The 17,832-nt window shown below is 32.2% G+C and overlaps 1 protein-coding gene across 2 annotated transcripts; it reads left to right on the top strand.

Annotated features, from left to right (window-relative positions):
• Nucleotides 1-7,387: 7,387 nt before the first annotated feature.
• On the top strand, nt 7,388-16,709 carry LOC25500454 (uncharacterized). 2 transcript variants are annotated; one of them, XM_039828610.1, is made up of 5 exons: nt 7,388-7,673; nt 14,484-15,209; nt 15,362-15,472; nt 15,621-15,744; nt 15,837-16,709. In XM_039828610.1, exons 2-5 carry the CDS (start codon nt 15,156-15,158, stop codon nt 15,890-15,892), a joined length of 345 nt encoding a protein of 114 aa, XP_039684544.1. In that variant the 5' UTR covers nt 7,388-7,673; nt 14,484-15,155; the 3' UTR covers nt 15,893-16,709. The 2 variants fall into 2 exon arrangements, 1 of the variants encoding a protein (XP_039684544.1); XR_005643420.1 differs by lacking the exons at nt 14,484-15,209; nt 15,362-15,472; nt 15,621-15,744; nt 15,837-16,709 and adding an exon at nt 8,516-9,332.
• Nucleotides 16,710-17,832: the final 1,123 nt, after the last annotated feature.

Genomic DNA, 17,832 nt, shown 5'->3' with positions numbered 1-17,832 from the left:
TATTTAAGAGTTTACATCCACACCTATGATGGTAAACAATTGACAATTATAAGAATTTATTCTTTGTCAAAGTAAATTGTCATTGTTTGATCATTGTTATAAAATACCACTAGCAATTGATATTATTTTTAAAGACTTGACATTGATGATGCATTAGGTATTTTGGTGAGTGCTTTTGCTACTCTTTTTCTCTTTAAACTAATATAGTTTATGTATCTGTTAATTTGAGTTAAATTTTAACTCTTAAAAGTTCTTTTAGGAATTAAAGAATAATATTAATATTGTTCTTGGACCTAGACCTTAGATAAGGGTGTTAAAGCTCACATTCTCTCACAAATTCAGCACCTAATGTGAGAATCAAGTTTGACAAGTGAATATACACCAAATCTCTTAGGTCACGTAAGATCATAAAGTTAAAATCTCATATGTATTAGAGGTATTGTTTAAGATGACAATTTTTGTCATATTTTCTTTGCTTAAACTAAGGTGCTTTTAAAGCAATATAGAGAAAGACAAACTCTCATTGGAGAGAGTATTTCATTAAGATTGTTTGGCAAAGAAAATGTAAGAAGCACATCATGTAAATATTTAATCTTGCTAAGACACTATAATTTCGACTATCTATGACTGGTTCGAAAATTCAGTAATTTCGACAATCATATGACTTGTTCGACAATTCAGTATTTAGTATTCTCTTTGCACAATTAAGTTTATAACTATTTCAGTTAGAAATGATCATTTAAATGATCAATTCATAAAGTGTGCAAATAAGGAAAAGTTGAAGCAAGAGAAAATAAAATAGTGCTCATTCGAAAAATACCTCAAAAGATAAGGGCAAATGAAGAATGGTAATCTTGACTGACTTATGTCCAATGATGTTGAAAGATATGTCAATTAAGAATGGACAAAGTCGATAAAGATTTCTTTATTCATTTTTAAACCAATTTTAGATTGTCGTTACTAGCATTTTTTTTTTTGTATATAAAAGACAATTTAGTAAATCATTATTTGAATTAATTTTTTGTTTTAATTTCTCTTTGATGAAATCAAGATATTTTGAGTTTTACTTTCAAACGATGATTTCAATGTGTCTTTTAAGTTTAATTATTAGAGTCAATTTAGTTATGACTTGTGACATACTATATTGTTTAAGGTTTTGAAAACTATAAGATTTTCGTCCCACAAATTAAGGAAATTTTGAGACATAAATTGTTAAGTTTTCTTGAGGATATTGAGTTTGGTGGAGAGATATGGTAATAGAACAAAATTGAATGAGGAAGAATTAGTTCTAAACTAATTCATATAGTTACTTTTATTATAGTATATTTGGATCCTCATGAGGACATTATTGTTCTACCTCTCAATCAAGTTAAGAAACTATTTCATCTAGATCAAACTCAACACCTTCAAGAATTAGGGATTCTAGTGTCATTAAGAATTGACTGAAAAGAGAAATTCTATTTAGTTTGATTGAAAGACTCTATTAGGACAGTCATGATACTAGTTTGCTTATTATAAATTTGGAGCTGCATAAGATGGATTTCAATATAGTGTTTCTTAATGGTGACATTAACGATACAATATGGTGCATATGAATAAAACTTTTGTGTCAATTGATACAAAGAAAATGGTTTGCAAAGTCATGAAATCCACTTATAAGTTAATAAATTTGTCTCTTTAGTGTTACCAAAAAAAAAAAAAAAAAATCTCATAAAGTGATTGTCTTATTTGGTTTTGAGATAATATTATGGAGAATTGTGGATTTAGCAAGTTCGGTGGGAGTAATTTTATATTTCTAGTTTAATACGTCAATTTTATTTTATTCAATCAACGATGATATATGTTTGTTATGTGAAACCAAGGAAATCTCTAACAAAAGTTAGTGATGAAAGATCCCAGGGACACCTCTTTTGTATTAGGCATTTTAATACTTAGAGATTCTTCTCAAGGTATTATTCGGATATCACAAAAGAGCTATATATATCAATAAAGTTGAAAATGAAATGACGTAATTTTTGGATGACCTCAATCACCAAGAGAGACTTTTCAGTCTCAAATATTGCCCATTAGAAAATTTATGAATTCATAAATTTAAGTATTTTCCTACACTTTGTCTATAGGATTTTTATGTATAATATTATTATACACATTTTGAAATGGTGTATATAATAAAATTGTTTGGCAGATATTTGAGCAATTCAAAGTTTGAATTGTTTAAAAAGCAACCATAAGGATTATTAAAGAGATCAAGAGGGCTTATGCTCACATCAGAAATCTGACAATTTGGAGATCATTTATGTGTCAGACTTTGGCTTTTGGATGTAAGTAGATAATACACATCCTAACTCAAGAAATGACTGTAAATATTTATGTCACTTGGTTGCATATTGTTAAAGGTATTGAAAGACCGATCAAGTTATATAGTGACATAATTCAGTCGTATAGTTGTTTAACAACAAATTTCTAAAAATTCATTACCTTATAGATTATTGTTGTTAAATGATAGAACATGCAGAGACAAACTTTATGCTAACTGATCCACTAATCAAAGACATGACACATAAGGTCTTTCATATGGTTGTAGTCATTAAGGATGTCTTGGATTAGTGGGAGTCTCTTAGTTTATGTTCTATACTTTTAATTTTTGGAATTGATACAGACTTTATGTTATGATTTTCTGCAGAAATAAAGTTCATGAGGTTATTTTTGTTATAACCATTTATGTATCATTTTGTGCAAATATTGAATTTGCATACTTCAGTTCGATCTCACTAAAGTTTTAAGTTGGATCAGTTGGAAATAGACTTGATTTAGAGATCACATTGCATGAAATTTCCATGCCACTCATCCATATCGATCTATGTCATCAAGTGCATTGATATGGTGGTCGTCGGGGTTCCGTCACGTTATATGTCAGTGACGACAGCCGCGGTGGTCCCATTATTAATGTATGAGGTGGACCAGATTGTAAAGTTGAAATCTAAAGATAAATAACATTCGGACGCGCGCCTAAAGAATTCTGGTATAATTATTAAGATATGTCGCCCAAGTGGGAGATTGTTGGAATATTTTATTATTTAATAATATTCTATATCATTATGTGGGCAAATATCGTAATAATAATTATATTAGTTATTTATCAATTTAGAGCCTTAATTGATTAGTGATCAAATTAAGTAATAAGACTAATTAGATTTCTAATTGGATAAATAATTAAATATTTAATTAGTTGATATGGACTCAATGAGTGGATGTCCGGATGACCCATTAACGGAATAATGGGAAACCCTAATGGCCATCCAATATAAAAGAGGCTATGGTCCCCAATACACCGTACACGGCAATACTCTCTCTTCTCCCCATCTGAAGAGAACTTGAGGCATAAAGGTACCGGTTGAGGAAGAACCAAATCAGCCGCCGCTAACTCTATTGTGTGTTTCAGATCATCTCCCCTCTTTGGTTATCGTTGTTGATGAGAGGGCTGCCTTGAAAGCTTTATCTAGGTATTCCTAATACCCTAATTCTTAATATCCTTGATAAATCAAACATGTCGTAGATCCGATCATAATCATGTTCAATGTTTTGTTTGCTTCCGCTATTGATTCATAATTGTTGAACATGTATTATAAAATCTATTTATATTAAAACCTAAATTTCCAACAGAGACTTGCCTGTATACGATTACAGATTACAGCCACAAGGAATGGTTTAGCAAGGAGTTGGTGTAAGATACACGCGCTTAAGGTATGTGTGTTTGAATGAATGGTGTAAGAAGGGAATATTTATTTTTCTTTTTTAAATGTTTTATATAAAATTGAAATAACGATTACAATTGTATTTAATTTATTTTAAAAAACTGTTTTATATTGTTCGTAATTTAAAAATGAAAAATATGTCATCCCTTCTCTTCTCCTTCTAAACTCTCAATCCAAACCCACTCTTAATGTCTCTAAGCATTTATGTTTAGCAAAATAGCATATCACATATTGTCTTAGAATCAACATTGTAGAAAAAAGGAAAATTAAAATGTAGGGAAGCCATTCTAGAAAAAGATAAATGTCGTAATCTAAAATACCATAATTCTTTCATTTTTTTTTACTTTAGAAGCCATCTCGAAAAGGAAAATTGTATGTTTTACTTGAGAAATAGGCAGGCTTATTTGCAAGTGGTAGGTGAAACTAATTGGAAACCATAATGTTTGATTGTTCTTAATATACACAGTTTTGACCAAAATCAATTAGTTTCCAATTATTTTCCTGAATCAAACATTGGAAACCGTTAAATACAACTGTACAATGCAATGATATACACAGTTTTGATATAGAAAGCAAGTTAACTTTGAATTCAGGCACATACAATACATTGGAAAAGCATGTTCAACTTCAAATGGTATGCCCAGTTCTACCTCAATGTGTGAAACACGAGTTTTAGGCTTAAAACTCAAGCCTTGTGCATAGTTTTTACTAGATTAGTCCCCTTGAACTTTCTTGAATCAACAACATTAATCGAGGGTGAAGAATCATCAAGAACTGGGGCAAAATTCCCTTGTCTCTTGTAACATCCCAGATTTTTCTTCTAGTATATTTATTACTTTTAACCTTATAAATTACAAATTAGTTTTATCATCTTATGATATTAATTAAGCGAGGGATGATGTTTCTATGTCTTCAGTATTTTATTCCACTTATTTACAATGTATAAAAATGTTATCCAAAAAAAAAAAAATATATATATAGGTAATTCTTGATACTTTGATTGGTTGTCGATTGTTGATTAATCTCTCTCTTTATATAATATATGATGTCTTGTGATGACAGTTTGTCATTCCACATTTTTAGAGTCTTTTTATGATATTTTTGAGTTCACAAGCAAGCATAAGCAGCAAGACAAGTAAGAAAAATAGAAGATTTTGAAGGAAGCAAAATCATGTCACGATTGTTGAAAACGTGTCACGATTTGAAGCACAGGATGAGGTTCATTCGACATTGGTTAAAACGTGTCACGATGACTATTTCGTGACATGATTTTAGGAACCTAATTTGAAAGTATTTATTGTTTTTTTTTTTTGGTAGTGTGAATTAAACAAAAGGAAAATAGACCACAGGAGTTAGTTTGGGGGCGCTGGAATCAAAAGAAGATTGGGCTTTAAACCAAGCATTGATGTGCTAAATGGATCAATGAGAAGGATTAAGGAGTTGACCGTAAATAACATGCTTGTGTAGAAAGAAAGGAACATGTTACACCCTGTGAAGCCCGGATACGAGATACGATACGGATACGATACTGCACCGATACGGAAAAATTTCAAAAATCAAGATACGATACGACTGGGATACGTTAATAAAAAAATTATATAATTAAATGTACAATATAATTGTAACTATTGTTTTAATATGCAAGGATATTAACAAACACAAGAAACCAGGCTCGTAGCACATTAACATAAATATAAATAATATTGACGATTAAGAGAGTGTTCATTAGTTAATTACATACACAATATATACCAAAAAGAGCATCATCAGTGTTATACATCAATGCTACACTATATCCAAAAGGAACTTGTTAGTGCTATATTATATCGATCCAAAAAAGAATCACTATATCCAAAAAAAGAACACATCAGTACTAAGAGTTAACACTAACAAGTAACTAACGTTTGCATCTCCTCTCCTTCATTACCATCATCAAGATACAAATCAACTTCCAAATCCGGTTCATCCAAAGACAACTCTGCTAACTCAATTCCAACACCATCAAGCGGTTCATGCGCATCTGCACTAATGTCCCACAGTCTTGATTGTCCTTTCTTATATCCATCTTCTTTCCTTGACAATAGTCGAAGATTAGTATGCACATAAACCAAATCTTCTACCCTTTTTGGATCCATTTTGTTTCTTTTCAAAGAATAGATAAAAGAGAAAGTACTCAAATTTATCTCACAACAGAAGGAAGAACAAGGTTGCACAAGAAGCTTTAAAGTAAGCTTTTGGATAGTTCGACGGTGGCCAAAGTGGACGGTGACCACTTTGGAAGAAAAAGTTGAAACTTTAATTTCTTGGAAAGGGAAAGATGCAATTGGTTGTGTGGTGTGGTGTGGGTCGTACTGGCACCAAAGAAAGATAAAGGAAATGTATATATATTATAGTAATATAATGTTTTTATTCTTATTTAAAAAAAAAAAACAGAAATCAAAATAATATAAAAAACACAAGTATCTGTGCGTATCGAAAAGTATCGGATAATTTTTTTTTTTTTTTAAATAAAATTTAATATTTGGATACTCTCCGGATACATATCGGGCAGGTATCGGTGCAGGATACGCAGGGATACAGTACATCATCCATTTTGAAGTATCGGGCTTCACAGGTTACAGCTATATAAAGAAAGCTAGCAGGCATCACTCTTTGGCATACAGGATTCACGTTTTGTGATTAACGATTTGGAAAAGAAAAGGAGCCGCACGCATCACGAGAGAGAAGTGGATGGAAGCATAAGGTTTTGGCACATGGTGGAGATAAGCACGTAGAGGAATCATCATCACAATAGTGCATGAATCTTCTCCGATTTATTTTCTTTACTACATTGTTTATCCTTTTATCATGTCTAGCTAATTCTCTTGATTAGATCTGAGATGAATTGGATGTAACCCTAATTGAAACATGTTGCTGTGAAACTCTATTTATGAATCTAGTTTTTATTCAATTCAATTGTTCTTAATGCTTTTTATATCCTGATCGAATATAAACATGATTTAGTGAGAATGAATGACTACTGACCATAGCTTTCTACTTAGACAAAATTGAATTGTTCTAATAAACATGATTAGTCTAGGAATGAATAATCGTTTGTTAGTGATATTAGGTTAATGTGCATAAAACCTTCAAAGATCACTAAACCACCTACGGAATTAGGGGTTGTAGTTTGAGAAGAGGGTTCTAACTCAAAGGATTGATTAGGACTATTTTGTTAACTATCGTGCAACTAGAGAATCATTCATAAGAATAGGTGCAGTATACCAATTTGGGGAACATCAATGATTCAAAAGACCTAGTCTCATCTCTCCATATATTTTCCAAACATATCTTTATTTTCTGTTATTTACTTTTATTGCAATCAAATCAAATCAACTACCCCAGGCATCAAAATATTTTATACATCCTAAATATTTACTTTATTTCTAAATTGAAATTAACACAGTCCTCATGGATACGAACTTATTTTATTACTTCGATACATTTTTAGTACACTTGCTAAAAATCTATCATATTGTTTTATTTATTTTAGTCGAAAAATATGTGCCATTAGATATTACTAGCTAGTATTTATTAGAGTAATATATATAATAAGATTAGCAAGAAAGTAGGAAAACAAAAGGAAGCATAGAGCAAAAGGAAGTGATTGCGTGTGGAAATAAACATCCACGTTTCTTCCCAATCCCATTTTCCACTATGTCCCATATTGTTAGGAAATAAGCTAGTGGGAGAATTATTAGTAACCAGTTCCTATTCCTTTTCACACACACCCCTTTCTATACTTTGAAGAACAAAAACAAAATACATAGTGAGAAAGAGAAAGAGAACGGGAAAGGGAGTCTGAAGGAGGAAAGGAAGAACAATGAAAGAAGAGCCAAGAGAGAGCAAAGACAATCTTGACAAAATTATCATCACCAAGTAAGAATCCTACTAGTATTCTTATTGTCATTTTTATTATTAAAGAATCAAAATCATCAATCATATTTTTGTAGAAAACGTAGCATGTAGTCCTTAAACTTTTTCTCTCTTACAAACCTATGTTATAATTATTATTATGACCTTTAAGTAGTAATTTTGAAACGTAAATTGAAACAAAACATGGGGTTAAGAAATCAGTGTTGCGTTGTTAAATTTTACACCAATTTCATTTAGATCTAAAAGTTATATTTGAATCATTATCTCAGTATTTTGATGAAATTCTATTTTAACGGGCCATATTTGTATGAGTTTAATCATGAGCAAAACTAGCCCCTTGTTCTAGTAATCTTGAATGAGTTAAAATGGTTTATTAGAATGATTAGTCGATCAAAATTTTATGGTTAAAGCAAATATAATTGAACTTTTCTTAATTAACAAGACCTGATATGACAATAGAGTATGCTACTATCTATATGTTTGACTAGATGAATATAACCTTGAGTAAATTTTGAGTAAAAAAATATAGTTTTATTTCCAGAAGTATACTTTTTGAACTTAAGAATGATTATTTGAAAGCATTGTTGATTTAGGAATTGATCTTTGGGTAAATTTTCTTTGAAAACGTGATTGTTGAGTTGAGTGAAACAAGTTTTATCATCAAATAAAAGATTATCTTACATGTCTTTACCTTTTGAACTTAATTTTAAAGAAGTAGTCGTTGTGAATATCTAAGTAAAATATTCATATTTTGATTAGAACCCTTAGCCAAACCCTTCAGCCTTGAATGTTAAAATGTTAGTTAGTTTTGGTATTAAGAATTAGTGGTGAATTATTTTGCGAAGGTATAGACGTAGTGGAACAAAGAATGATTCCTGGGAATTTTAAGAGTTCTTGTTGCAAAGGTAACAGCATCACTCCACGCGCTTCCGTACGTGTATATGTGTATATAATTGTGTAGTGATAATTATCATAATGGTGTTGTTTTGAAATGAATGATTATGTGTTATATAGTGGTGTTGTGATAATTATCTTGGTGGTTTGCTTTGGTATGAATATTATGTGTTATTATTTGTGTGGTGTTATTTTAAAATAAATACTCTTTGTTTATGGATGCATAACCTTAAGTAACTAAATGGTGATTCTAAACTATATCCAACGCTGGGATACTAGACCTAGATTTAAGGAGTTATTATCCAATGGTGAGGTATTTACGGAGACATTCATGCATTAGATGACTCAGACAAATGCCCAATGGTGGGGTACTGAACATCGAGTTTTAGGAGTTATTACCCAATGGTGGGGTAGTGACGATTCATATGCATTAGATGATTCAGAATGATGCCCAATGGTGGGGTCCTGAACATCGAATTTTTAGGAGTTATTATCCAATGGTGGGGTATTGCCTAATGGTGGGGTATATTGTCCAATCGTGGGACAATTGGCTCCGTTTAGAGGTGAAATCCGGATCATGAGCATGCACATATAGATTGACCATTAAGGACTAACACATTTTAGTCAGAGTGTAACTTGGTGCTAGGGGTGATGATTATGAATCTGGAGTAATGTGTCATGTATGTTTCATTTATTTTTATTTTCATGAAATCTATGTTGCATGCCTATTTGTACCATGTTTATTAGTTGGAGATGACCCTTACTTTTGGACAGATGATCGTCGATTCGTGTTTCCTCCTTGGCGGTGACGTCAGGGAGGCAAAGTGATATAGTAGAAGAAGACGCTAGTGGTACATGTTTAGAGGCTTCATATATTCCGACACTGGTATTAGCCTTGTTGAAAAAACTTTTCACAAGCATCCACAACTTTGATTGGCTAGGTGTAGTCTTGAGAAGGAAAAAGGTCAAGTGTCTTGTTATTAGGGATAATATATTTTTATGTAAAATTCACCATTTTGGAAATTCAAAGAGAATATTATTTATTGTTTATTTTAGAGTTGATGAGTTTCACGTTACTAATATTATTATTTTTTTTAAAGAAATTATTCGTCTTTTCATTAAGAATTTTGGTAATTAACGTCCGAAAAATCGGGTCGTTACATCTCTCATGTTAGACCATCTCCATTGGAAGGGTCTTAACTATTTAAGACACGGTACCTATTAGGTATCCCCAATTGGGAGAATCATTTCCAAGGTCTTATAAGATCCGGGGTTTTACTTAAGACCCCCACTTTTAAGCGAGACCCGCACTCTTTTAATATTAAAAAATTGAAATATAATGATATAAAGTTATTGAAAGTTGATTTGTGGGTTCCGTTTAAGAACTTTGTGTGAGATCTAGGTTGGAGTGATTGAGTGCTTATAAGGTACTAATATTAAAAAATTATAAATGAGTGATGTGTACACGTGGAATTCATTTAAAAACCCAAAAATGAATGTCTCCATTGTGAACGGATGTCTACCTTCGAAAAAGTCTTGTTCATTGATGAGAGAGGATCCATAAGAAAAATTTGTGACTTTGCCATAAAAATAAAAATAAAAATAAAAAAATAAAAACATTCGAATGCTTGGACACAAGCATTTAGACACATCATTTAGGCACCCACACACAAAAGTACATTTCATTTAATTATTTAAAAAGAAATATTATTTAATTATCTTCTCTATATTTTTTCAATTATGTATGTGTGCTCAAACCCTTGTGCCTAATTAAGTATTTTCCGGGAATATAATAGCATAAATCAAAGTGTGATAGGTTAATTTGGAATAGAAATATCACTACTACACACTTGATGTAACACCCCGTTTTCCCAATATCAAAATTTCTTTAAAAACATAACATTTATCAGAGTAAGCATCAAAACAACGGGATATCACATACAACGTAATCCAACAGTTAAATAATAATTTAACCAATATCTTAAACATTGCAGCGGAAAATCATAAACATAATTCATAAAACGTTTTGGCACGCAGGCCCAACAAGTATCTCGAAAGAGTTTATCAAAACATAAATTATCATGACAGTTCACGTAAAAGAATGAAGCAAGTTATAGCATTAACCTCATCCCGTTATGTATCAGAGCGACCTAGACGACACAGTGAAGGCAAGGCCACTCACGACGGCAACTGCACACTAAGCACGATCACCTGCAAGTTACCCATACGAAGGGCAACATTTTCAAGCAGAAGGGGTGAGATTTCATAATAAAATAACATTAATCAATGTAATTGTGAATCATAAATTAACATCATAATCATTCCATTATTAACTTTGCATAAATGCTAAACAGTTATCACGTAATCATATACCCAATCATTATGAACAGCTTAACATAATCAATAAACACTTATCACGTAATCACGTATTCATTCATTATCAACAAGGCATCTTAATCATGACAATGTGACAATGCTCTTAGACTCCTTATATGCATGTGGTACCAATCGTCATCATAAGTATTAATATACTTTAATCGTGCGGAGGACAAAGCTCCTATAAAACGTGCGGAGGACAAAGCTCCTAATATTCGTGGTGAGGACTAAGTTCAATGATATGCTATGCATGGACACATATGAACAAAATATCGTAATCAACTTATCAACATGCATCCAATAATTTGGAGCTAAACTTCATCATATAATTATGCACTTAGTTAAATAACGGAAGCAGCATAAATAGGTCACATAACAAGATGATATCATTATATCAAAGCACATAATTTGTATCATTATCACATCTTCTTATCTTGCATGAATATACAATATGATAGTTCATATTCAATTAATATTAATATAACTTAAACAACTCTACAGTCTGCATTAAACGACATCATTAGGTCTCATTACCAGTTAGGGGTTCACTCTTGATCAACGAGTGCGACACAGATCGCATAAACACATAAACAAGTTCATCCTGGTTGTACTCGCGAGGCGAGAGTACTTACTCGCCATGGCGAGCACCACTCAACTCCCAAACTAAGGTTGTTCTGGGTTCCCTCTGATCCTACATTCATTCCTAATCAATACTAGGTATGTTCAGGTACTCAAAGGCATAAAAGATTCAACTAAAAAGGTCGAAACACGAAATCTAACATGCACTCTGCCTTAGCTTGCTATGGCGAGTAAGGAGGCTCCCAGTGGCGAGCTGCGTCACGCAACTCGCGAGGCGAAGGGGAAAGGCTCGCGTGGCGAGCGATGAAGTTCATCACTCGCGAGGTGAGGATCATAGCTCGCCGTGGCGAGCGATGAATGTCGTTACGGCCAGGCTTCCTAAAATCACAAAAATCCGTCGATCCACATGGTTCTAAGCTTGTTTTTGATTCCAAAGTTCGTCCTAAACATTATCTAGGGTCTAGGAACACTTTCTACATCAATTAAACCAATTCTCACCGTTTGATCATCAATTCTAAGGTTTTTGACCTAATTCCAAAACTTTTCTAAATCAATCCTAACTTTGTCAACTAATCATCAGAATTACAGCAATTAACATTATTGAATTATTAGTCTCACCCTTACCTTGTATGAAGAAATCGCAGCCCTCTCTCTAGGTTCCTCTTCTCTTGGCTTTTTCTCCCTTTTCTCCAAAAACAGACGTACGTACGTTATGTTTTTTCTAAACTAGGTCTAACCTTTTATATCTCCTCTTAAATACTTATCTTATCTCACTTTCTCCCCCAAAACTATCTAAAATATCAAAACAGCCCTCAACTAAATATTTTATATTATTTTCAAATCTTTATTCTATTTATCAATAAAATAAATCTCATATCATAATCAAATCCTCCAAAACTCGTAACTTATCACGTCATCAATCAAATTACTAAATTCACCACAAATCATCAAAACATACCAAAATCATGCATATATTATATAATTATAATATAATTGCCTAAACTCGATTAAATAACGATTAAACGAAAGTGGGCGTTACACTTGACATTTAGCAACACAGGCGTGTAACAAAGAAAATAATTGTTACTGTTTAACCATTTTTAGGAACATTTTTAAGAGAATTGTTGTTCCCACTTTTGATTTGGCTGTGCCACACGAGTAAATTACTCAAATACCCCTCAGCAGTTAACTGCCGAAGTTTTAGAAATACGGCTGCAGTTAACTGCCGAGGAAAACTTCGGCAGTAAACTACCGAGAGAAAAAAACTTCGGCAGTTAACTGCCGAGGAAACCTCAAACCTGTTTTTTTTTTTTTTTGACAAAATCCATAAATTGTCATTAATAACAAACCTTTTTTTTTTTTTTTTACAAAAACCATTAATTGTCTTTAATAATATTTATTGGTTTTGAATGTTTCAATCATTATTTTGGTACGTTTTAAACAATTGCAGTATTATACTTATGTGTATATATCTTAATAAGAATAACATTTAAATCAGTGTAAAAATTAAGCATTTGAATATTGTTTTGCACATTACTTAAATACAAATAACAATAAAAAAATCGTTAAAATAATTGTGCACAACGATTTTTTTTAAGGTATAATATGTTGTTATATTTTCTACATTAAAATAATTGTGTACAAAGATTTTTTTTTTTATTTAAGTAATTTGCAAAACAATATTCAAATACTTAATTTTTACACTTATTGAAATGTTTTTTGAGGACTTAAATGTTAAGCCTAAAACAAAGAAAAAGGAAATAAAAGAAGAAAATTTCGTGAATTGCAGCCCCGGTTTCATAATTCGGCAGTTAACTGCCGAAGGGCATTTGGGTAAATTACTCGTGTGGCATAGCCAAACCAAATGTGGGAACACACAACACATCAGAACACTCCCATTGCATCAAGATGTGTTTCAGAATATCCAATTGGAATTTTGAGTTCTAGCTTCTTCATTTTATTTTTAAGCTAAAATGAGTGATGCTTGTAGAAGTTTTTTGGTTTCCAGTTTTGATGTTCCTAGCTGGGGTTTTCTCTCTGTATATGAATCAACATCAAACATTGAAATTGAAATGTTAGCTTAGACTACATTGTTGTTAACTCTATAAATTAATCATTATTGATGCTACAATATCTATTGAAATTGAAATGTTAGTTTAACCTACAATATCAGTATTGTTAGAAACTAACTGTTATGAAAAAAGTAGTGCTCAGGTTCATAAGAGTGCATGGCTTACACATTATAGCAGCGCTATAGCATAATTAATGAGTAATAGTTCTACAAGTTAGTGTTTTATGTTGAGAAGTAGTAGTAATTAATGAGTGGTGTATCTGCCTGTCAGTGTTTGTTGTTCATAGAAATGAATTGCCATTTTAAGATTTGTTTGATGTTGCCGCGTGCATAAGTATAAGAAATTTAACTGAAGTTTTATGTTGAGAAGTATTAGTAATTAATCTCTGTTTTCGTTCTTTTCGAGTTTAATTGAAAGCACCGGAAGTTCCTTCCAATTCGTACCACAAACTGGACACACGTGCAAGGGTTGCTTCGTCACGTGAGTTGATATACAAGGGAAATGAAAAGTGTGAGAACATAACCATATTTTTATGTTGAGAACATAATGTATTATGTATCTATTATCTGCTTTTGTATATAAATCATTTTTCTTTTATGGAGCAAGTCACAGGAACATTGTCTTGTTTATGCATGATTCTAGGAAAAAATGGTTTCTTCATCTGCATGCGATCACTTGATTACATTGTTAACTTAATTTAGGATAATTCTCTTCCTTATCTTCCAAGATTCTATTAACCTAACTAAGATGATATTTTAGGAAAAACATATTGAACGTAAGTACAATGTAATAATATTGAAGTCAAAATGAAATTTGTTGCATTTAACCATATTTGAGGACCTGCACACCTTCTAATGCTAACTACTTATCTATTGGAATTTTCTTGATTTAGGTCAAAATGTAAGTCAAGAAAGATGCCACTCTTTTACTGATGAGGTACTGTTGCAAGTTACATTCTAGTCTTGAAGCAGTTTCGGTGGGGTTTCGTGAAGAAAAAAAACCCTTATTGGCAGGGCAAGAAACTAATTGCTGACCTTGGGAAAATGATGAGTGTACTAGTTATTATAGAAGGATCAATGAACAGTTCAAACCCTTATTTTTCAAGCTCTTGGAGGCGCAATTTTACTGTACGTGTAGCACAACAGTTTAATCTTGTTTTCTCTCAACATTATTTGGTTCCTTATGTTAAGGTATCATTTTTTCTTTCTGGCAAGGAGACTTCATTCTTGATATAGGTGTACATTTCATTGCAGGGTTATAAGAATGGTAATATTAAAGTTTTTACTGTATAATTCACACACTACTTTTATTCATTAACTCCCATTGTATTTTGTTGCGCAACTTATGGTGCTGATAAACGCTGATTATCATTGGTCTAATCAACTGGGACTCTTTGGCATCTGAATATTAAATTATGAATGATTCACTCTTTACGAAAACTTACAAATACACACACGTGCTACGCATCCCAAACAGTAGATATTCTCATAACTCAATCATTTGTTCTTGCAAGTCTTTACTCATGGAATTGAACACTTTATAGATCTTGTGGCGAGTCATTGGCATGAATGGAACCCTTCAGATTGAGCGTCGATTCCAAGGACAACATGGTTACCTGGTATGTACTATAGTTACAGATACAAGTTTTCATATATAATATATTTAGGTAGGATGTGAGCTTTTCCTTCAATATCCACTTAATTTTCAATTACTTCAACCAAATCACTTTCCGTTATCTTCATTACTGGCTGACGTAATGATGCTCTACAGATTTCATTATATGATGCTCATGGAGAATGCAAAAGTTCCTTTTTCCCATTCAGTGGAGTAACTGAAGAGTTAAAAGCTTTTTTCAATGATGTTTCTGAAAACACCCTCAAGGTTAGTAGATTCTTGCAAAATGCTTCCTCAGTTCTACCTTCTCATTTCGTATACAGATAATAGTTCAAACATATACCTGTGTACAACAATTAAACAAAAAGTTCATGTTGGGAGGTATTCTCTAGTCTAATTCACTTCCATTTTGCAGAAGGATAGTCAGCCTGAGCATTGCCTCTCTTTTGTCGAGGGTGCGAGAGATGTTGCTCTTTTAGAGGCAATGCTTGAGTCTGGATCAAAGCAGGGCGAGCTTGTTCATGTGAAAAAGTTTCGAGGTAATCATAGAACTCTTTGCATGGCCTCTTCATTCAATATCTACAGATATTGATACAGAGTTTCCCAAAAAAAAAAAAAATGGAATCTACAGATATTTACCAAGTGAAGATGACTAAGTCCGTGGATCAAGCAGGGAGATCAATGTGATTGGGCGAAGTTATAGGATTTGTATACATTTATCGAAATAATGCAATGTAATGTAAGTTGAATTATTATATTGTCACATGCCTCTGTTGATACAGGGACAAAGTAGGTGCTCTCATATTTTCTTTTACTGCACGACAAATCTTGCGTGTTTGTGCCCAAAAGTTTTGCGCACGCACGCGTCACATGAGTGGATATTCACTGTATATTTTTAAATGGAATACTCAATTCAGCAGAACATAACCATATTTATATTGTACTCACTCACATGCTCTTTATACTCTTGAGGATTGTTCTACCTTTCTTATCTTTGCTTAAAGGTTGTTTGTGATTGTATAGATACATTATGGCTGAACAGAGAAATATATCATCTATACTGTTGTAATATTTTTTATTTTTGGCTTATTGTAGATAATCTAACTTCGGACAATCTCGCCGAAGTGAAGCCTAAGAAACACACAGAAGCCTATGGGCCTATGTCCAAGTGGCTCAAAGCCTGAAGTGCAACAGGAGAAACCACACATTTTAGAAAATAAGCGTAAGGTCTCATGGACAAGTGGCTCCAGATTTGAAGTCTTTGGTGCAACAGGAGCCTTGTCTTGGAGCAAAAAGATCAAGTAGAAAACAAAATGGAAGGCTGATAATATGGTTGGATGAATAAGAACAATGCAGTGGAATATTTTATAGAGTACATGTTACATGGATGAAAACTTGTAATCATTTTGGTATTTCATTCAAATTGTGTTGCATAGTTCTAATTGTGTTGCATAATTCATTTTCGTTATGCAATAATAAGAATAGTGAAGGGGGGAAATTTTAGAGTATGTAATTTAAACTTGTATCTAATATTGGTTAATTCAAATATGAATGAAGTCTAATCAAAGACAAATTTGATAGATTCAAAAAAATTTAGTCTAGACAATTTTGCGACACTTTTTACAACTTCTCAAAAATTATAATTGTAACACTTTTTTATTGTTACTAATGATACAAAAAGTGTTACAATAATGTTATATTTGCGACACTTTTTAACTGTTACAGATAATACTGTAAAATGTAACTAAAACTCTTTAGTAACACAGACTTTATCTAACAATTGTTTGAGTGTTGCTAAATTTAATTAGTAACATTTTTCTTGATTTAGTTACAATTTTCAAGTGTTACTAAATGTCATTATTGTAGTAGTGTATAGATCTAGCTCTGCAAATGCAATTTGGAATGAGAATATAGATCTCTAATTCTTCCGAAGAATTTTCAACAGAGTAAAACGTAGTAACATGTTTTGATTCTTCTTGTACATCATAAGTTTCTTGCATATGCTAAGAAATTCTTACCAAATCACCTTATGTGAATCTTTTCTTAAGATTATTCCACACATCAACTGTGTTTTCCATGAAAATAATAGATTATGTAATTGAAGGAGAAACTAAATTAAAGAATCCATGAGTGAATAAGCATGTTGCTCGAAACGTAGGATCAAAGGAATCAGTGACTAAATGAATTGTTCCATTAAAAAATTCCAACTTCATCTTCCCGTCAAGTGCTTTGTGCATGGATCACACCCAAGAATGATTGTTACTATTAGAACCGTTAGTACAGGAGGAACTTCGCTAGGGTGAACAAAATGAGACTAGATCGATCAGTAATAATAGCACTATCCAGCACACCCATGTACATAAGTGAAACCAAATTAAAAAAATAAAATAAAAAAGTGTGTGACCTTTGCACTGGATCCAGCTCTTCATTATAGCAACTGAATCCGGCCATCTACATGGTAATGAATCCAAAATACCTTCAGTCAACATACTCACAATAACCAGTTCTAGCCACTGCTATTTTTAGCTTTTCATCCCAATATATCGGAGACACATCGGATTAAGAAACAAAACAGTAACCAAAGCAAACGGAAGCTAACATGTTTTAGGGACAATGAACCAGAGACA

Source organism: Medicago truncatula, chromosome 8 (assembly GCF_003473485.1).
Source record: "Medicago truncatula cultivar Jemalong A17 chromosome 8, MtrunA17r5.0-ANR, whole genome shotgun sequence".
In the NCBI taxonomy this organism is placed as follows: domain Eukaryota; kingdom Viridiplantae; phylum Streptophyta; class Magnoliopsida; order Fabales; family Fabaceae; genus Medicago; species Medicago truncatula.
The sequence above is the reverse complement of the archived record's forward strand: the minus strand, read 5'-3'. Positions and strand labels throughout refer to the sequence as shown.

Coding starts and splice junctions, on each gene's coding strand:
- LOC25500454 (XM_039828610.1), top strand. CDS start 15,156: ATGAATGGAACCCTTCAGATTGAGCGTCGATTCCAAGGACAACATGGT. Junction 15,210..15,361: donor AAGGACAACATGGTTACCTG/GTATGTACTATA, acceptor GATGCTCTACAG/ATTTCATTATATGATGCTCA. Junction 15,745..15,836: donor TCATGTGAAAAAGTTTCGAG/GTAATCATAGAA, acceptor TGGAATCTACAG/ATATTTACCAAGTGAAGATG.